Below are 22011 nucleotides of genomic sequence, written 5' to 3' on the forward strand. Positions count from 1 at the left end.
TTCCACTAAAAATATATTAGTTTTCATCATTTTGGGTGAAATTTGGTTAATCTATTCAATCACATCACAACAATATTGGAATCCTGACATCAAAACAAATATTGGAATATTCACACCCTTAAAAATAAAGGGTATAATTGGGGCCAAGAGTTGCTAACGTGTTCTTACCCAAACCATTTATATTTATGATATATAATATAATAATTTACCCTGCATAATATATTTAGGTATTTTGCTTTAATTTTTTTTTTTTTTGACGTTGTTTTGCTTTAATCTCGATACAACGTCAATCTAGAAAGTTTTATAATATTAACGCATTTCAACTACACATATGTGTGATTTTAAGATAGTTAATATTATCTCGTTTTATAATGAATGTCATTTTAGTTAGATAAAATTGTTTTAAAATGAATGTCACTTTTAGTTTTCAATGCAATAATAACCTTTTCTTTTTAATTGTACCCTTCAATTAATATTATATACATTACTTTCAAAATATTATTTTTTCTCTAAGGAAAAACAAACCAATACTCCATCCGTTCCAAATTGTATGTCACTTTGGAAAAATTTTTTGTCCCAAATTATATGTCATTTTACAATACCAATGAAATGAAATATTAATGTTACTTTTCCTATTATATCCTTAACTATTAATTACTCTCTCTTCTTTCAATTATTTCATTTATCTTTTTTATACCATTTATTAGGGATAATTTTGTAAAACAACTCATAATTTCTCTTCCCCACACAATATTAATTACATTTCTTAATACGTGTGAAATGACCAAAACGTCATACAATTTGGGACGGAGGGAGTAGTTGATTAGGATAATTTGGTAAAATAACTTATCTCTTCCTTTTAATTAATGCATTTCTTAATATACGTGTAAAAACCTTAAACGACATTAATTTTGAAATGGAGGGAGTATAAAATTCAAAGTTTTTAGTAATGCTAACAAATATTCGAAGCGTTTAAAAGAAATTTCATCTTAAAAATACAAGCGAAATATTTGTTAAAATCTACATATTTTTTAATGTAAAAGTTACTTAAACAATACCTTAAAGACAATTGTTAACAATTTTTATTTTATAAATAGATGAAATAACAATAATCGTTGACACACACTAATACATATAAATGGAGAGGTCGATGTTCAAATCTTTGTAGCGACGTTCAACCTAACTATATCGGCATTTTTGCTAGAATTTGTGGATTTATTCCTTTTTATAATATGATCAGTGTGATTTAATAATGTAAAAACTCATTTTCACTAATGAATGAAGGTTGATTCAATTGATTAAAAATTGACTTATCGCAATGTTGCGTGTTCAAGTTTCATTATCAACGATTTTGATAAATGATTTATAAATATATTTGTTAACATTTATCGAGGCTTCAAACATAAATCTTGAAGCTCAATTCACATAATCTTTTTTTTATCAATTAAAAACCTCATTTTTTTTTTGTGTAAACCTAGTATCTTTCACGTGCAGAACTAAATACTCGAGACCAAAATGGGCTGCAAACTCATTTACCAATATTGGAAAAAATTGAGTAAAAAAAAATGCTGGGAAAAAGAAAAAGAAAAAAAAAACAGACAAAATACTTCAAAAACCACGAAAAAAGCCTTATCGGAAACAAAAAAATATGACAGGTGCATAAGCATCACACATATCAATCGAAAATACCATAAGGTTATCCCAACCAAACCATTTTTCATATCCACAACAATCACTTCTACTCTTTCTTCTCTTCTCTTTCCATTCATTCTCTCACCAACAAAAAAAAACAAGCTTTTTCAATACCCATATGCATGTTCTACTTCAATTTCAAACTTAAAGTTCCTGTCTTTAATCCAAAGGTACCATTAATTCTTCATTTTCATCACAATTTCCTTTCTGGGTCACTTCAATTCTCAACTTTGGGTATGTTAAGGTTTAACTAGACAGTTGTTTTTGCTGTTTTTTTGTGTTGTTGGGTTGTTCTTAATATGCTTATATTAGTTGGTAACGTGCAAGGAACATCAATGAGTTCTCTTGCTTCACCAATAAGTTTTGGTAGTTCTTCTAGAATGTCACATTCTGTTGTTAGAAGAGTTTCTCTTTCTAGTTCTAGAAGGAATTGTATAGGGAAAAAAAGATGGCATTGTGTTTCTTTGTCTGTTTGTAGATATTCAGTTACCACAACTGATTTTGTTGCAGACCAAGGAAATTCAGTTTCATCACTTGATTCTTCTAACAATGATGATAGTAATAATAAAGGTGGTGGTGATAGTGGTGGTGGTGTTGGTGGTAGTTTTGTACTTAAACCTCCTCCTAAGCCTGTCTTGAAGTCCAATAATGACTCGATTTTAGGATCGAGTTCGGGTTTAGGGGGTTCGACGAGGAATAGTGAGGGTGATGATGGTGTGGATGAGAGGAGTAAGGTGATTGAGTCACTTGGTGAGGTTTTGGAGAAGGCGGAGAAGTTGGAGACTTCTAAGTTAGGGGGTAAGAGAAGTAATGGTTCGGTTAATGAACCGGCAAGACCAGTTATGAATGATAAACCTAAGGATGATGAACCGGTGAATTCATTACAGAAACATAAGGCAAAGACTTTGAAGAGTATTTGGCGTAAAGGGGATTCGGTTGCGACTGTGCAGAAGGTTGTGAAGGAAGTACCTAAGCCTAGTGTTAAGAGTAGTGAAGTGGGGGAATCTCAAGTAGGGGGAGGGGAGAAGGTAATGTCTCAGTCGAGTGATCCTCAGCCTCTTTCGAGACCTCAACCGATGTTACAATCTAGGCCTTCGATAGCCCCGCCGCCACCGCCACCTGTTAAAAAGCCTGTTATCTTGAAGGATGATAAAGGTCAAGGTGAAACACCACCTGTTAAGTCTAAAGAAAGGAAGGGACCTATCTTGATTGATAAGCATGCTTCAAAGAAACCGGCAGTTGACCCTGTGATTGCTCGAACGGTTCTAGCTCCTACGAAACCAGGGAAGGCCCCTCCCCAAGGAAGGTATAAAGATGATTACCGGAAGAAAGGTGCTTCGTCTGGGGAAGGAGGACCAAGAAGACGAATGGTGGTGAACAAGGATGGTGTTCCTGACGAGGATACTTCGGAACGCAATGTCTCTATTCCCGGCACTGCAAGAAAAGGACGGAAATGGAGTAAAGCAAGTCGTAGGGCGGTACGACTTCAGGCTGCCAGGGATGCTGCTCCTGTAAAGGTTGAAATTCTAGAGGTCAGCGATAATGGTATGCTGGTGGAGGAATTGGCGTACAATTTGGCAATTACTGAAGGCGATATCCTCGGCTCTCTGTACTCCAAGGGAGTTAAGCCAGATGGGGTGCAAACTCTAGACAAAGATATGGTGAAGATGATTTGTAAAGATTATGATGTGGAAGTCATAGATGCCGATCCTTACAAAGTTGAAGGATTAGTGAAGAGAAGGGAAATTCTCGAAGAAGAAGACCTTGACAAACTCAAAGACAGGCCTCCTGTTATTACTATCATGGGCCATGTTGATCACGGCAAGGCAAGTGATATCACTATGTATTCTTACTTTGTCTCTGATTTATTTTTTCTTACATTTCTCCATGTGCTGATATTTGTTGGTGTTACGTTATCATTTGGCAGACAACTCTTTTGGATCATATACGGAAGACTAAGGTATATGGTGAATTATGTTATTGGTTAGGCTTCATCTAGGCTCATATGGCATTCACATTCAATTTAAACCTGATGCACCAAATGTAACAGGTTGCTGCTTCTGAAGCTGGTGGGATCACACAGGGAATTGGGGCTTATAAAGTGCAAGTACCTGTTGATGGAAAAACGTTGCCGTGTGTTTTTCTCGACACTCCTGGGCACGAGGTATGCTTGGTTTTGATGAAAAAAAAACTTATTTCTAACTTATTTCCTTTTGAATATGCAAAACTGCTTGTACATTTCATTCATTGAATCCTGTTAGGACCTTAATCTGTGAGTGTGACGGCTTTCTCATTATGCAAGTGTATAGTTTTTAGCTGAACTATTAACCACATTACTGTAGTAACCCAACTTTGCACTTCTCTTTCCTATATCTGATATCGTCCATGAGGTAGTGGTAAGAGATTGACCTTGTAACCTCAAGGGACGGTTGTAAAATGGCCATTGATGTTACTTTATTAATAATAATTTCTTATATCTGATATCTATTATATATGATCCTGTAGGCATTTGGGGCAATGAGAGCCCGTGGAGCAAGCGTAACAGACATTTGTATTATTGTTGTGGCTGCTGACGATGGTATTCGTCCTCAAACAAATGAAGCTATAGCTCATGCCAAAGCAGCAGGAGTACCCATTATTATTGCTATAAACAAGGTAGGCCAACATATGTCTCCAACCCCAATTTTCAATGCTTATGATTCAGTGTTATCAATAGCAGTTTGTTCAAATTTTGTTGTGTTATAGGGCCGCGATAGTGACTATTTGACAACATTTTGTACTGAACGGCATATCACAGAACAATAGCAATTTGTTTAAACTCCACTATCCTATAGGGCTTTGACAACACTTATGATTTACTTGGTGATGGCATGAGGAATTGTTGACACACTTATTATTTGTTTGAAATAGATAGATAAAGATGGAGCAAATCCAGACCGAGTTATGCAAGAGCTTTCTTCAATTGGCTTGATGCCAGAAGACTGGGGTGGTGACATCCCGATGGTTCAGGTTTATATTTCTTATTTTCTTGGTCATGCTCATATTTTGTTTTTGGTTCTGTAACTTTTAGGAACTTATATTTCACTTTCTTTCTCTCTCATCAACAGATAAGTGCTCTTCAAGGTCAGAATGTTGATGATCTTTTGGAAACTGTTATGCTTGTTGCCGAGGTAACATGTTTGCTGTTGTTGTTAAAGCTAGTTTAACTCACTTAACCCTCAAACTACTCTATTGCTTCATCTGATGTTATCCATTCTGACCTAAGCATTTCATGTATAGTTGCAAGAACTGAAAGCTAATCCTGATAGAAGTGCGAAGGGCACAGTCATTGAGGCAGGCATGGATAAATCAAAAGGACCATTTGCCACATTTATTGTGCAGAATGGGTCACTTAGAAGGGGAGATATTGTAGTTTGTGGAGGAGCTTTCGGAAAGGTATGTGTATATACGTAAAGTTAAAGTTCAATGTTTAACGATTTTAGCTGTTGGTAATTCAATTCTGAGCTACCCGATTTACTTTCATCTGAATCGATTAACATCTTTTATTACTTTCTTCAGGTGCGGGCTTTATTTGATGATGGTGGAAAGCGTGTCGATGTAGCTACACCTTCTATACCTGTACAGGTTTGTAAATTCCCAGCATAAAACTTTACCACTTTTTTGTTTCCCTGAGCATTTTGCAGTGGTGAAAAGTGAAACATATTTTTGGACTTCGAATTTTCACAGTTACCATTTGTCTGTCATCATTTAAGAGCCATGCACATTTTGAGGTTCTGAATAGATGCTACAAGTTGTCCTCAATCAAAATTTTCTTATCGTTCTTATGTGCATCACTGCAGGTTATTGGATTGAATAATGTTCCAGTTGCTGGTGATGTATTTGAGGTTGTTGAATCCCTTGATACTGCACGTGAAAAGGCAGAGTCCCGTGTTATGTCATTGCGAGATGAGCGTATTTCAGCAAAGGCAGGAGATGGCAAGGTCACCCTTTCTTCCTTAGCTTCTGCAGTTTCGTCAGGAAAGCTTTCTGGACTAGACTTGCACCAACTGAATATTATTTTGAAGGTTGACCTTCAGGTATGGTCACTGCTTCCACTGTTACTTGAATTTCTACATCACCTTGTTGATGTTCAATACCTGGTTTAACTTACTGATGACTTCTCCAGCGATATTGTGGTGTTAATTTTCTATATAGCTGATCACAGACATAAGATCATAATTCACATGACAGTGGAAAGAAAATAGTAAATACAATTTAAAAGATTTAATGATAAATTTAGTATTGGGAAGAGGCCTTTTAAGCTTATCAAGTTATTGGGAAGGGAAAAAATAGTTAATAATTGAATATAATAGATGACATGCATAATTGTTATATCATTAATAAAAAAAAAAAATATTATGTACTTCTTCATTTTTATTCAAAATCTATATTGATAGTGTTATAGTTATTTTTTGACGAAATAGTGTTATAGTTATTAGAGAATATAGGTTTAAATACATTTTTGAGTTATGCAAATATACCACGTTTTGCTTTTAGTCCTTGCAAACATGCTCTTTTCTCTTTCTTTTGGTCCTTGCTGATTTTTTGGTCCCTATAAAATTTGTTCATCTTGGAATTAGTCCTTGTAATGTGTGTAATGTTCATTTTAGTCCTTATGTACTCGGTATTTGAGGGACTAAAATCAAATATTCTACATATTACAAAGATCGATTCCAACGTAAAAACATTTTTGTGGGACTAAAAGAAGCAACAACAACCAAAAGTAAAAAAGAGTATTCACAAGGATTAAAAACAAAACAATTTTTTGCATGACTAAAAGCAAAAATTTGTATCTTGTAGGGACCAAAAACATTTAAACCTAATATATTTTAAGAACTGAAATCATGTATCTATGAAGTACGCCCCTCTCACATACCACATTTATCAAGTAGGCTACCACATGCTTATAGCAAAAAGTAGCGTTTTAGGTAACTGCGAGTTGACATTATCTCTACTGTATTGGATATTTGTATTGTACAGTTTACTATATATCCACTTTTCAATATGTTTCATTAATCATCACTGTAGTTATTACTTCACCTGGAATTAAATTTCATTATTCTTGGTCATGACTAGGGATCCATTGAAGCCGTCAAACAAGCCCTGCAGGTGCTACCACAAGATAATGTCACACTGAAGTTTTTGATGGAGACAACAGGTGATGTAAGCACAAGTGATGTTGACCTTGCGGCTGCAAGCAAAGCGATTATTTTTGGATTTAATGTCAAAGCACCAGGCTCTGTAAAAAGCTATGCAGATAATAAAGCTGTTGAGATAAGATTATATAGAGTTATTTATGAATTAATTGATGATGTACGAAAAGCAATGGAAGGGCTCCTAGATTCTGTTGAGGTAAATCAACACATCTTTTAATTTGTAAACCCTTGGCATAGATTATGCATATGCAGACTTCTGTAGTTGCACTTGATGAATACTCTTGTATTCTTTTTTAACTTGTAAGTTACTGATGGTTCTGCTGCAATTCTTACTGCTATCATTTTGCAGGAACAAGTACCGATTGGCTCAGCAGAAATACGGGCTGTATTCAGCAGTGGTAGCGGTCGTGCTGCCGGATGTATGGTTACAGAGGGAAAGGTTACAAAAGGCTGTGGCATTCGAGTCATGCGGAAGGGAAAAATAGTTCATGTTGGTATTCTTGATTCTTTGAGACGGGTGAAAGAGATTGTTAAAGAGGTATGATGCTGCTTCTAGTTTTGCTTTGCATTTTTACTGTCCATGTAAAAGGACATTGTTGCGATAGGGAGACTGGCTTGTTAGGCGAATGCTACCCCCCACTTATAACCACTATTCGGGTCATACCACTCTCCAATGTGCGGCTTTTAACACATCCTGCTCATCCTTTGGATTGGACAACTGAAACGTGACTCAGGCGGTCCAATAACGAGTGACTTTACTAATCTAGGATAGACTTTGATACCGTCTTAGAATATAGATTGACCCTAATTCAGCCTTACATAACCATTTGTAAGGTGAGAGCTTCCTCCCTCTTATAACTACTATTTAAACCATATTATTTTTCAACGTCCAATGCTCAACATAAGGAATGCTCTGGGGATAGGCCCAGGGGATTCTGAAAGTAGATTTCTTTTGCATCCATTTATAAAATTTACATTGTCAATGAGATATATGATCCATTTGAAGGATTATTTCTACGTTTGGTTGAACAAACCGCAAACATATGTTAACCCCAAAGGGGCATTATAGGATCTTTGAGGCCAAGTGTAGTTTGGGATTTTTCTACAATAAACCATACATATAAAATAGGGTTAATTAAGTTTTTAGTCCTTATAAATATTCACAGTTTTGTTTTTAGTCCTTACAAAATAAAATCACATTTTTTAGTCCCTATAAAAATTTTCATCAGCATTTTTAGTCCCAATAAAATTTTCCATCAGCACTTTTAGTCCCTGTCAAAAATTTCCATCAACAGTTTTGGTCCCTAAAATGCTTAAGGAAAATGTCACGAGGACTAAAAAGTGTGATTTTATTTTGTAGGGACTAAAAACAAAACTGTGAATATTTATAGGGACTAAAAACTTAATTAATCCTATAAAATATCCTTTGTCACATGACATGGCTTTGAGGAATGATTTTGTGTTAGATGCTGCACATTTTGTAATTAGAATACGTATAGTTTTTTTTTTTTTTTTTTTATGTCTTGCTGCATTAGAACGGTTGACCTTTGCTTGTGGGGCTGTTTTAGTTTTTGGCTATGGTTGCTCTTTCTCTATCAATTCCCTCTATGGAGAAACAGTTTAATTAAATGCTTATAGCATAAAAACTTATCATATATGTCTTTATTTTCATACGAGCTATAGACTGTTTTCATATGCTATCCTAGAGAGTTTATGGAAATAAGTTGAAAAAATTAAAAACAACTTACAGAGGGTCCTGCCATTTTGGTGTATTGTACGCAGCCTTACTTACCCTGTTTTTTACACAAGAGGTTGTTTCCAGGACTTGAACTCGTGACCTTTCAGTCATGTGACAACAACTTTACCGTTGGACCAAGACTCCCCCTTTAGAGTGAATCCAAGCAGAGCCTTAATAGTCGTGAACCCAAGAGACCCTTAATAGTTGCGTTTGTGTGTTGATTCTCCATGCTATTGTAGTTACTGCCTGAACAAACATTGATGTCGTTTGCTTGTGAACAGGTAAATGCCGGTCTTGAGTGTGGACTTGCGTTAGAAGATTATGATGATTGGGAAGAGGGCGACATTCTTGAAGCCTTCAACACAGTTGAGAAGAGAAGAACCCTTGAAGAGGCCTCAGCATCAATGGCAGCTGCTGTGGAGGGAGTAGGATCTTAAATTATAGAATAAACAATGATGTGACATCATGATGAAAATGGTTCCTATCTTGGGAAAAGAACGTAACAATTCCCACATCATAATATTTTTTGTTGAAGGTGGGGCAGCTGAAGATTAATGATTTGTTCCATTGCTTGTTGTAGAAATGTATATAACAAAGTAAATTAGTTTCAGCTCTTCTGTAAAGAGGGAAAAAAAGTTTCAATGCCTTGACCTAGAAGTACTTGTAACACCACCACATATAAGACAAGGAAAGAAAGAACTGCATTGTTTATTTTCTTCTTCATTTTTTGTATGATGCTCTTAATTAATGGATGCATCATCTTATTTTTGATAAAAAAGAAAAATTGATGCATCATTTTACTTGAAATTTGTGTTTCTACTATGCTTTGTTCTTGTTAGAGAGTATAGCTTAGGCATATTAGAAAATGTATATAGACTCAGTTTTAACTATACTTTATCTTGTTTTGCAAGTTGTTTGGTCATAATAGGAAGAACAAGATTCGTTGTTGTGCATGTGGATTTTGTCCATAATCTCTGCTTCACTACGATTGAGATTTTTTCTTCTTTGAAATTTCTGGCAGGTATGGGATTTCATATCTATTGCTTTACACAAATGAAAACTCGTTCGCGACAACTTAGATATGAACTTTGTCAATTTCCAAAGGATCTCGCACTTTAATGTCAACTTAGATATGAACTTTGTCAATTTCCAAAAGATCTCGCACTTTGACAACTTAGATATGATCTTTGCACAATTTACTGCACGAATTTGGCTGACCGCTGATGTGCTCATGTCTATTGGAGATCCAATGTAGCATCGTGATCTCATAGATGTAGTTATCGAAGCAATTTCTGAATAATTCAATCCAATAGTTGCTAGTGTTAATGGAAAATCGAAGCAATTTCTGAGCAATTTGTTTGATTTACCGGGTTTGATTTCAGGGGAACAACGCTTGGGCAGTGAGCATGCCTCTACGCATGAGTCGAAGTAGTCGTCTACATTTGGTAGATCGGAAACCAGTGCGAAAGCAAAAAAATAAAATAAAATATATTTCTAAAAAAATTACGAGGAGACTCGATGTTTGTTGTTTGAATTCATATGATTTTTTATCATAATAATTTTTCTAGGATTGGATAGTTATGACCAAATCATACATTAAATATTTACTCTCAATGTTTTTTTAAGTGTCGTTTTACCACAGATTAGACGTTCTTATATAACCTTCGTTTTGATAGTTTAAGGGTACAACTTATCAATTATATAACTTCTTTTTTGGTTACTCAATTATATAACTTCTCAATTACTCTTACTTACCATGTTTTTTATAATAAAAATTATATACACTTTTAGTCCCTTAACTTAATTTCAGCTAACAGTTTGATCCTTTATCTTTTTTTCATTTCAATTTGGTCCTTTTTGTCCATTTTCATATGAATTTTTAAGCTTAAAATTCATGATTTTATTCTCTTATGGTCTTTCAATCTTCAAATCTATGATCCTCGTCTATGTTTGCATAAAAATATTAGATTTGAAGCTTGAAAATGCATATGAAAATCGACAAAAAGGACCAAATTGAAATGAAAAAAGATAAAGGACCAAACTGTTACCTGAAATTAAGTTAAAGGACTAAAAATATAATTTTGCCTTAATTCTATCTATTTGAAAAACTCAAGTTTTTTTTTTTAAAACAAAGTTTAGCTCAGCTGATGGTTAATAAAGGAGACCGGTTACGACATATCAGGTGCGACATGTCCCTTCGATTTTTTTACCATCAATTTACTCCCCCCGACTCTACTAAACCAAGTTGTTTGGGCTCCAGTAGCAAGGAGCTCCTTTCAAGGACGTACCCGGGGAATACTGGGTTCGATTTCCAGAGGGAACAACACTTGGCCAATGAGCATACCTTTACGCACGAGCCGGATTAGTCGTCCACCTTTGATGGATCGGAAATCGGTGCGAAAGCAAAAAAAAATAAAAAAATGAAATGATAAGTGACTTTGTTTGTCAAGGGTTGCAATGGATGATTAACAACAATTTCAATATGGTCAATATGGCACAATACTTTGAAATATGACACACCCCAACTTTCCAACTACAATGATTTTTTGAAATAAAACACACCAACGTTTTTCAGCTTACCTCCTATGTAACATAATTTCGGGGAAGACAATCAACATTTCATTTTAACCATCAATCAATATTTTTATATTCTTCCATCAATGCTTGTAAAAAATATTAAAAAAAAATCATTCATCAACAAAAAAACATCATCCATCAACACCAAATATTAAACAAAATGTTTATTGATTTGACTGTTTATAACTTTCAAACAATTGAAGAAAATATGAGAAGATTGAGAGGTGTTGCATACATGTGCCCTAAATGAATTTCACTTACTACTATTGTGGTTGTGTACCCTCAACGCAAAGATAGAAATTCTTTTTTCGATCGTTTACATTGGAATCGAAACCTATGATAATGTTTTAGGATAGATTTATTCAGATATACAACTTTGGATTAACACGAGACGTTGGATATATGAAAGGTAGCGACCACCAGATTTATAGTTGTATGCAATCATTTGGCTGCATTTTTATACGAAGACTGTAGTTTCAACACATGTTTGGGTTACCTCTTGACGTGAAAATCTTATGGTTCATCGATAAAATTGGTTTTAATTGACCTGAACCGGCCGCAATTGGCCTAGATAATTACTCACTCTGTTCCTTTTTAAATGTCATTTGGGTATGGATTTATGGAAGAATATTGATGTACTAGGAATATTCCACAAGGAAATATCATATGTTAATATCACTCTTCTTTATTATTGTTTCACTATTAGGATTTGATTACATCAAATGGTAGTCTTACAAATCATCCTAAGTGAAACAGATGGAACATTCTGATGGTCAGAATGTTCAGCTCAGCACATGCTTACTTTATGAACAATACAGTAGGTGAAAAGCAAAAAGCAAAAGCAAAGCAAATCTGTCTTGTTCAACAAGAGATAGACACGTATGGGAGTTGGTACAGTACAAGTACCACACAATCCCTCAAAGCATGGACATGAAGATGCAGAATCCCACTATATCTTTCCTGCACCGGTCCCAAGGCAGATATGGGAAAGTAACTTTCTGATGTATGTGGAAAAGTCCATACTTTGGTTATTGTCCAGAAACTCATATGAAAAGCATATGACACGCCCATAAATTCATGTGTTCATTCATATATTATGAACCCAGATGAAAATCATCATGAACATAACAACATTCTGATGTTCATCAGTGATCATAATGTTTGCCCAGAATTTCAAGTAAAAGCTTGTGGGACCCAGGACACATGACATAACACCATTGGGCATCCTACAACGACTATATGATCCCAGAGACTATAAATAGAGATCATGACCTTAGCAAAACTTGCACCATTGCAAAGCATACAAGAAAACAACTTGATTTTGTTTGAAGCTCTTGCAAATTAAAATTGATCAATATCTAAGGCTCTTGTTTCCTTAGTGCACATCAATACTCCTTGTCATCTCTCTTAAAGATAACTTCTTCTTCTTCTTCTTCTTCCTCTCCTGTTTGATTCACAAACATTCAACCTCCATACAAATTGTAACAAAGTCTCATCTAACTTTAGGGGTACTAAAGTGTTAGTTTGAGCAAATGTTGTAAAAGTCTAAGTGGTTAACTTAGCAAGAAGGTGCAAGCCTGTTGAGGCTTAGAGAGTACAGAGTTGTAATTGTTCAGGTGAACAAAGATTGTAAGGTGCATGACTTGAGAGGTTATCTCAAGCATCATAGTGGAAACTCTCACAAGATTGTGAGGAGTGGACTAGCCCACATTGGGTGAACCACTATAATTATCTGTGTGCTCTTTCCTTCTTCTCTATACTCTTTAATTACAGTATACACAGCACACACTTACACATTTACTTTATTAAACAGTTTTTTGTTTATGAACTTCAGAACGTTCTGAAGTCAGAAAGTTAACTTAACTATTCCAAGTAAACAACTTGAGAATTACTTTTAAGTTTCAGGATAATTTTTAAAGGGTCACAATTCAAACCCCCTTCCTTGTGACTATTTTATCTACTTCAGGTGGTTTACAATAAATTAAATAGACCTTACATGATCCAACAATCCTCTTTTAAAGGAAAAATCAAAAGGTTAAAATTTAAAAATTTAATAAGGTCTATGATGGACCACCTTTAAACATGGTTCATCTTAGACATTTGATGTTAGTAACTAACAGAGAGGACCAAAACAATAAACGGCAGAATATTCAAGGGACCAAATTGAAACACTTTATAGTTAGGGGACCAATGTAAAAACCAAAAATAAGTTAAGGGACCAAACAATGTATTAAGCCTTACATTATTTTATGGTTCGAAGGAATAATATTGTGCATTTCATCAACGTTTCATCTACAAAATGTCTATAGTCTTTAAAGGATGACAATTAAATTGTCGAAATATGCATCCTAGAAAAAGACCTCATGTTTCAGGCATCTACAATATGCAGATTATTCTCTAGTTGAGTAACATGCTTATTACACATAATGTAGCTTGCGATATTTGTGTTTGGACCTTGTTTTTCCTTTCAATATTTGAGAAATATTGAGATAAAAAATTAGTTGAATATTTTCTCGATTAAGGTATGTTTTGATATATTGTAACAAATATTGGTATAAGAAAATGATTGTACTATTAGAGATTAGTTTTGATAGCATAAAATTTAGAATTAATTTTTCAAATTGAATTTGTATTATATGCGAAGTTTGGAAAATAACATGTAAAAAAACACATATTTTACACATATAGTTTGAGATTCTTCCTATTTTTGATCTCTTATTTTTTTTCTAGACATAAAGTTAAAAAAAGTGATGTACATGTTGTTGAATCTTTTCATTCCTTCAAAAAATAAAATGTCAAATTTTTTTTTCATGATTTTTGCAGACATTTTCAGGATATAAAGTACGACTTTTCTTATAAAATTAGAATTTTACGACAAGAGACAAAATAATTATGAATTTTAAAACACTAACAACTAAAAAAAATAGAAATTTCGACCTAAAAATTGAATTTTGAGTTGTTTTATTTTTTTGTGCGGACATCTCTATAAAAATACATAGAGTGGATCCACCAAGTTTCATAGAATTCCGACTACGTCTCGATTTATTTTGATTTTTTTTACTAAAAATTGTAATTTTATTCTGAGTAACCATATATTCACAGGTCAAATTTTGATATTTATAGGCTTCATGTATCATGTTAATTGAATTCATTCATTTCTTAAAAAAAATAAAATTTATGGTGGATAAGGAATGTTGGTTTAGTTGCTAAAGAGTTTATTTTGATCGTATGAATATATCTTTATTAGTCATTTATTTATAAGTATATCTATAAATATTCTTGGAGCCTTGAAGTCTATATAATATGTTTTCCCACATGCCATTTGAGCAAGTTTTGATTTAATCGGCATCACAAGTTTGAAAACCCAAGTTTTTTTTTTACAGAGATAAACCAAAACTCGTCCAAATAAGAGGTTGTAAATACCATTTAACCCTTTAAACTTTTTTTCCATCAATATTTTTTTTTGAATTCATTTATATATTTTCCACCAAAGGACAAATGACACTTTCTCTCTTTAGTGAGTCAATCAAAATCATTCTCTTCAAACAAAATCCAAACTACTCAAAAAAAGGAGTGTAACGTCACGTGTATTTATTTTGTACTCTATTAACTTGGTTTTATCCAAAGTCAGAATCCAATGCACAAAGCATATAAACTCCACAAATGCAAATTCTTCACCCGCTTATCACCTTTCAAATTTCAAACCCCTCCAACGGTCAAATTTTCATAACAAAAATCAAATTCCATTTCATAGCAAAACTTTCTCAAAAAGCATACACAACCCTTTATTGATTAATCATCATTGTTATTATTTTTATTATATATTTTCAGTTTTCAAAGTTCAAACGGGTTGTGACTATTATTTTATCAATGGAAGATAATGAATTGAATCTCTATGATCATGACCCTCTTCTTCTAAATGATGCTTCTTTTCAACAACAACAACAAGAAATCACTTCCACTAGTAAGATCCTTTAACCCCTTTTAGGGTTTAATCAAAATTGAATATTTTTATTTTGGTTTTAATTAAAATTGAATTTTTACTTCAAAGTTATGAAATTTATGATCAAATTCGTTGACCCTTTTGGTTTATTTTCATTTAGGAGTTTTAAAATCATCATTTAGCTCTCTGAATTCAGCTATGGAGGCAGCAGATCCTCAATCATGTGGTGGAAACCCTAGTTATGGTTAGGATGATTTTTTTTTTTATTAAAGTTGAATCTTTTATCGTTTTTGATGAACCCCATTTTCTTAATTTTGATGGGTTGTTAAGATTTTTGTGTTTTGTTGTAGGATTGTGTGTGAAAAATGGAAGCTCTGAGAGGAACAGCTTGCAATTTGATGACCCAATTGTGAAAAATTTGGTCGACAATGGTAAATTTTAAATTGTTTTTAGTTTCCTATACAATTCAAGAACTATTTGATTGTGTATTTGTGTGTTTCTAAAGATCTGATTCTGTTTCAGGACGGTCGATATTAGGGTTTTCGATGACTTCACCAGATTTGGTGATCTGTTCTGCCTCACCAGATAATGCTGGAATCAGTTATTGTGATTCTCCTGAATTGTTTAAGAAGAACAAAAATTGCTACAATTTGGATTCATCTATGGAGCTTTCTCTTGAGAATGGAATCAATGGACCTGAAGTTGAAGTTTACAATGTCCATAAGACTCCAACTGTTAAATTCTCCAATGTGTGTCAGACTATTGAACCAGAGGAAGAATTAGTATCACCTGAAGCTTCCTTTGAGCTTCATCCACCGCCGGTAACTAAAGACGACGAGTCGCCCCGAGACTACTCTCTAAGTGAGTTCAATTCTTCGTATCTCTAAATGTGAATATTAGCTTTACATAATGTGATATTTCTGGTGATACTTACAAGCAAAATTTTGTTTTAAATTCAGACGATGATGAAATGTTAGAAGATGGTAGAGTGTCTCAGGAGACAGAGTCGGAGGGCTCGGAAGTATGTTACTGTAATGAACATTGGTAATTTTCTTACTTTGATAAGGAAAATGTGTATGATCTTAAATTCTCAATGATATTGTTGTAGGATGAAGAGGATATTGGGGTAGAAGAGAAGTTTCAGAAGCTGAAAAGAGATTTTGAGTGTCAGAGAAAAGAGCTGGCAGTAACAAGGAGGGAGTTGGGGGAGCTCAAGAGGGAGAATCATAAAAAAAGTAGTGAATGTCAAGAAGCTTTCAACTCCTTAAACGAGCTTCAGAATGAGCTAATGCGCAAGTCGATGCACGTAGGATCTTTAGGTAACCATTTTACTCTATCAATAAATCACAACCAACCATATGTGTGACTTTAAAAGTAATTACAATTAAAGGGAAACGTTCTTAATGATTTGACAATTATGATTGAATGACAGTTTAAAAAATCTTTACACTTATAGTGTAAAAAATCCATATGCCAAAGGTTATGTTTATTTAATATCCACTGATATTTTTTGCAGCATTTGCTATTGAGGGGCAAGTGAAAGAGAAAAGCAAGTGGTTTACATCACTGAGAGACTTGATGAGGAGATTGAAGGTACTGATTTCCTAACAAAAGTTGAATGAATGACATTGGATAGATTATGAAAATTTTTAAACGGTAAAATTATATTTATAATGTATTTAACAATTTGATTGGATAGATTATGAAAATGGAGCACATGAAGCTATTAGAAGAAGCAGAAGCATACAAGAAATATGAAGCAGATATAAGTGAAATGGGACTCATAATCAAATCTAAAAGTAAGTAGACAGGGTTGCATTAGATCCTTTATCTTGTGTGTTATTAGTTTTCCCTTTTGCATATGTACTTAATAGTTTAATTTATTCCGTTTTTCATAGTGAATGAACAAATAGAGTTGCATGAAGATCTCAAGTCCAAATATGTTGAAGGTGCCAAGGTTCAAAAAGAGCTTTATAATAAGGTATTGGAGTTGAGAGGAAACATAAGGGTCTTTTGCCGGTGTAGGCCTCTCAATGCCGAAGAGATGAAAGGAGGAGCCTCAATGGCCTTAGATTTTGATTCTGCTAAAGATGGCGAGCTTACTGTACTGTCAAATGGATCTCCAAAAAAGACTTTTAAATTTGATGCTGTCTTTGGCCCTCAAGTTGAACAAGGTAATTAAGCATTAATGCCATAAGAGTCTTTTTAACTTCGGTTCTGAAATGAAGATAAATGCTCATTTTGACAATTTTTTTTTGTTTTTTCTTTATAGCTGATATCTTTGAGGACACAGTACCATTTGCAACCTCAGTATTAGATGGATACAATGTATGCATTTTTGCATATGGACAGACTGGTACTGGAAAAACCTTCACAATGGAGGGTACTGAAGAGGCTCGAGGAGTTAATTTCAGGACTCTTGAGAAAATGTTTGATATAATCAAGGAAAGACAGAAGGTCTATCGTTATGATATCTCCGTAAGTGTCTTAGAAGTGTACAATGAGCAAATAAGAGATTTGCTGGTTTCTGGAAATCATCCAGGAATGTCTGCTAGAAGGTAGACTACTAAACAAAATCATTTGGTTATTTTTATACTATTTTCAACGAAATTTAAGAGATTAATTTGGATGACTTTTAAGGTAACTATGATCAAAGTCAAAATATGTTTAGTAATCCTAATGGTTATGATTGATTGACAACAGAAAACATCTTTCCACTTTCAGTGCATATCAATTAAGTCTAATTTTCAATGGAAAAACTATACTTTAGCTTGGTTTATTCTTGCAGTTTTTCGTAATAGTAACTAAAAAGGGTTAATTGTAGATTGGAGATAAGGCAAGCTGGTGAAGGAATGCATATTCCAGGGTTGGTTGAGGCACATGTGAACAATATGACTGAAGTGTGGGAAGTCCTACAAACTGGTAGCAATGCAAGGGCTGTAAGCTCAACGAATGCGAATGAGCACAGTAGCCGATCTCACTGCATTCACTGTGTCATGGTTAAGGGAGAAAATTTGTTGAATGGAGAACACACTAGAAGCAAGTTATGGCTTGTGGACTTAGCAGGCAGTGAAAGAGTTGCAAAGACAGAAGTGCAAGGTGATAGATTGAAGGAGACACAAAATATTAATAGGTCTCTTTCTGCACTTGGTGATGTCATTTCAGCTCTTGCAACTAAAAGTTCACACATCCCATTCAGGTTATTATCCTTTCTATTTTTCAATCATAAATTTTGAAAGTTGAAACAGCTTATTAACATTACAAACTTATGATAAGCACTTGTGAGACTGTTTGGGAGAGCTTATAGAAACAACTAATGACATATTCACTAGCTGTTTTCAGCATATTTTCATAACTTATTTAGGATAGTTTATGAAGAGAGACTATAGCTTATGTGAAAACAGTTTGACTTTATTTTATCTTTTGTCATTAAAAGTAGTTTATACGTAAGCTCTTATATGATAAAAACTTGTGCTATAAATGCTTAATTAAGTTGTTTATTCAAACATGCTTTAGTCTATTGTCAGCATTGATGATTATATTGTTCTTCATTATGCAGGAACTCCAAGCTTACACACTTGCTGCAAGACTCATTAGGTACTTGATTCTCCATTTGCTTAATTAATGAAAATTTGTGTGCTTGAGTTCTTTCTATCTCTCTGCAAGTATGCAAATGTGATTATAGAATTTGATGATCAATCTTTTTTTCCAGGAGGAGATTCAAAGACACTCATGTTTGTACAGATCAGTCCTAATGAAAATGATTTGGGCGAGACCATTTGCTCTTTGAATTTTGCTAGTAGAGTAAGGGGAATAGAATTGGGCCCTCCAAAAAAGCAGTGGGACACAATTGAACTTCTGAAACACAAACAGATGGTATGATTGCTGTAATATTCTGTATTATCATCATTTTACTTCTTAACTGTGATATTGTTAGGATATAGAATAACGGCTAACACGTGTAGTCAATATAGCTAAGATAGCAGATTTATATAGTTTGTTTCATTCTCAATTTGTTAATTATTTTAAATTTATGTTCATTCTCGTTGTTTAGGCTGAGAAAACTAAACAAGAGCTGAAACTGAAGGATTTTCAAATCAAGAAGATGGAGGAAACAATCCATGGATTCGAGTCCAAAATGAAGGAGAAGGATCATAAAAACAAAACTCTTCAAGATAAGGTATCATATTAAGGCCCTATTTGGATAAACAAATTTATTAGGCACTTGTAGTATAAGCGTTTATCATACAAGGGTTTATGTATAAGCTATTTCTATAACAAAAGTTAAATAAAGTCAAACTGTTTTCTTATAAGCTATAAGCTGTTCTCATAATAAGCTATCTAGGATAGCTTATAGAGATAAGCTTAAAGCAGCTAATGGACATGTCATAAGCTATTTTCATAAGTTCTTCCAAATAGTCCCACAAGTGTTTATGTCAGTAGATAAGCTCAAATAAATATCAATCCAAACATTACAACTTACGAATGAGGGTGTTTATCTTATACATGTTACAATTTTTACTGTCCTTACAAATTTCTAAAAATTTGAAGGTGAAGGAGCTGGAATCACAACTTATGATTGAGAGAAAACTAGCGCGTCAACATGTAGACTCAAAGATAGCTGAGCAGCATCAAATGAAACACCAAGAAGAGCAAAACAATTCAATTTTGAGATCAACATCACTTACGAATCGACCATTAGCAACTCTCAAGAATTTTAATGATCCAGCAAAACCCTTAATGGAGAACATCTTAAAACCTTACAGCATACCCTTTTCTACAATAGAAAGCTCCATCAAGTGCATTGATCACAGTGAGAAAGAAAACAATCCCGACTTGGCCGATAATAAATCGCTACTTCCAAAAAGGGCATCAAGAGCTTCTATGTGTACAATGATGACACCGCGCATTCCTTCAGCAGCTACTTCAAGGAGAAACTCTCTAATTCCACTCCCAAGCTTAACACAGTTTCAAACACCATTCATTCCCAAGTTATCAAACCAAGAAATGAACGAGGAATCAGAAACCACCAACTGTTCACAACCATTACAACAAGGTCATAGTGAGAGTCCAAAAGAAGTTAAAAGTGGTGTTAAGAAGATAGGTAGCATACTAAGAAGAAGCATACATAAGAAAGGTCAAGTGAGGTCTCCACTACAACACCACATGAGAAAAGTTGGTGGTGTAAATGTAGGGATGGAGAAAGTGAGAGTCTCTATTGGAAGTAGAGGAAAATTGGCACAAAGGGGGTGCAAGTTGGAAATGGTAGTAGAAGAGGTGGTGGAGCTAAAGAGACTCAACACAAGAATAGTCACAAGGACAAGGAAAGGGCATGGATATAAAAGATGAGTTGATTTAGACTTTAACTTCATTTTTTTCTGCAATGTGTGGATAGATAAAATTGATTTCTTGTGTGTTTTTTCAAGGTTTGAAAAATGCATCTCATTTTTCATGTGAAATGGGAGAATGCATGGAGCAAGTCATTTGTAAATTCTGCATGTGGGGTGTGTAAATTTTCTTTAACTTTAAACAGTGATGCCACATCTCTAGAGTTGACTGTTTTTTTTTTTTTTTTCTTTCTGACTCAAGATGACTGAGTATTCTTTTCATTTGAATTCAAATTCAACTCAAATCTTGATTCTGGAATATATTTTTTTAACTGAAATCAAAATATAGACTGAAATTTTGTTTCAGAAAAACAGGCAATATACTGTGAAAAAGGGAAGGGGACAATACAAAAATGTTCCATCAAGGAGAACAAAAAATTTGGAAATAAATATATATTAGCCAAAATAGTTACTTTTATTTTTATTTCAAATGTTTGTATTCATATTTGTTAACATTTCCTTAATTTTTATTCTTTCTTAATTTAATGTTTTATTTAGTATCTTTTTAGTTATGGTCCCTATGTTACTCTTTGTCTCATATCTTTTTGTTGTGACTCGCGGAATTTCCATGATCCAATTTACTTTAACTTTTGCTAATAATAAAGGAAAACTATTTTTGGGTTTCAATCTAAACCATTTTTTTTTTATATCTATTTTGAATATTCAAATGTTCAAATTAAAGTTTTTGAATATTCAAAATGAATATTATTTTAGGGTAAAATTGAATATTATTTAAATTTTGAAGCAAGACTAATCAACTCAAAACTAAGTAATTGAGCAAGATGTTTGTTTTGTTCATGCAAGTGTTAAAGATGTTTGTTTTGTTCATGCAAGTGTTAATTGTTAGTATATTACTCACTCCGTCTCAAATTGTAAGACGTTTTGACAATTTCACACGTATTAAGAAATGTAATTAATATTGCATGGGGAAGAAAAATTATGAGTTGTTTTACAAAATTATCCCTAATAAATGATATGGAAAAGATAAATGAAATAATTAAAAGAAGAGATAGTAATTAATAGTTAAGGATATAATAGGAAAAGTAACATAAATATTTCATTGGTATTGTAAAGCGACATATAATTTGGAACAATTTTTTTTTCCAAAGCGACATATAATTTGGGACGGAGGGAGTATATAAGTAGGTCAAAGTTTAAACTCTTTTATGATTGGAATTTGGAGCATAAACTCACTTTGCGTCTGCTTTAGTGAGGCATGATCATACCATCCGTTTCCTAATGTTCACGCGATCTGAGCCATCCATTTTTTTAACCAATCTCAGATTCTCATCTACATAAAGAGTGTCCAGCTTCACTTTCTAAGCACACTAAAACTCTGCCATTTGTGAGTTTAATCTCTTCTCCCTGTTCGACGCACTTCCGAGCTACTTCTTCCTCTTTCTTTCTTTCTATCATTTTGAAAATAGTCCCTTCAAAATATTGTCACGTTAATAAGTTTATCCCGTCATAATTTAGAGT

The 22011-nt window shown here is 33.7% G+C and overlaps 2 protein-coding genes across 2 annotated transcripts; both read left to right on the forward strand.

Annotated features, from left to right (window-relative positions):
• The first annotated feature begins 1671 nt into the window (after positions 1–1671).
• Positions 1672–9432, forward strand: LOC11428353 (translation initiation factor IF-2, chloroplastic). Its single transcript, XM_003595952.4, has 12 exons — positions 1672–3518; positions 3620–3652; positions 3743–3856; positions 4198–4347; positions 4603–4701; positions 4800–4862; positions 4972–5127; positions 5251–5316; positions 5532–5768; positions 6808–7083; positions 7237–7425; positions 8907–9432. Exons 1-12 carry the CDS (start codon positions 1992–1994, stop codon positions 9060–9062), a joined length of 3066 nt encoding a protein of 1021 aa, XP_003596000.2. The 5' UTR covers positions 1672–1991; the 3' UTR covers positions 9063–9432.
• Positions 9433–14832: 5400 nt separating this feature from the next.
• On the forward strand, positions 14833–20791 carry LOC25487033 (kinesin-like protein KIN-14Q). The gene is given in 16 exon segments (XM_013608883.3): positions 14833–15166; positions 15306–15389; positions 15496–15576; positions 15668–16006; positions 16105–16166; positions 16254–16464; positions 16662–16738; positions 16845–16944; positions 17044–17319; positions 17418–17703; positions 17970–18344; positions 18705–18742; positions 18858–19021; positions 19200–19325; positions 19697–20392; positions 20395–20791. Coding segments are annotated over 16 exon segments (3102 nt in total). The 5' UTR covers positions 14833–15072; the 3' UTR covers positions 20488–20791.
• Positions 20792–22011: the final 1220 nt, after the last annotated feature.

The sequence above is a fragment of the Medicago truncatula genome, chromosome 2, assembly GCF_003473485.1.
Source record: "Medicago truncatula cultivar Jemalong A17 chromosome 2, MtrunA17r5.0-ANR, whole genome shotgun sequence".
In the NCBI taxonomy this organism is placed as follows: domain Eukaryota; kingdom Viridiplantae; phylum Streptophyta; class Magnoliopsida; order Fabales; family Fabaceae; genus Medicago; species Medicago truncatula.

What these genes read in the sequence shown, in the direction of transcription:
- LOC11428353 (XM_003595952.4), top strand. Translation starts at nt 1,992, where the DNA reads ATGCTTATATTAGTTGGTAACGTGCAAGGAACATCAATGAGTTCTCTT. An exon ending in ATCATATACGGAAGACTAAG is followed by an intron (nt 3,653 to 3,742) that starts GTATATGGTGAA and finishes CAAATGTAACAG; the next exon opens with GTTGCTGCTTCTGAAGCTGG. An exon ending in TTTTGAAGGTTGACCTTCAG is followed by an intron (nt 5,769 to 6,807) that starts GTATGGTCACTG and finishes GGTCATGACTAG; the next exon opens with GGATCCATTGAAGCCGTCAA.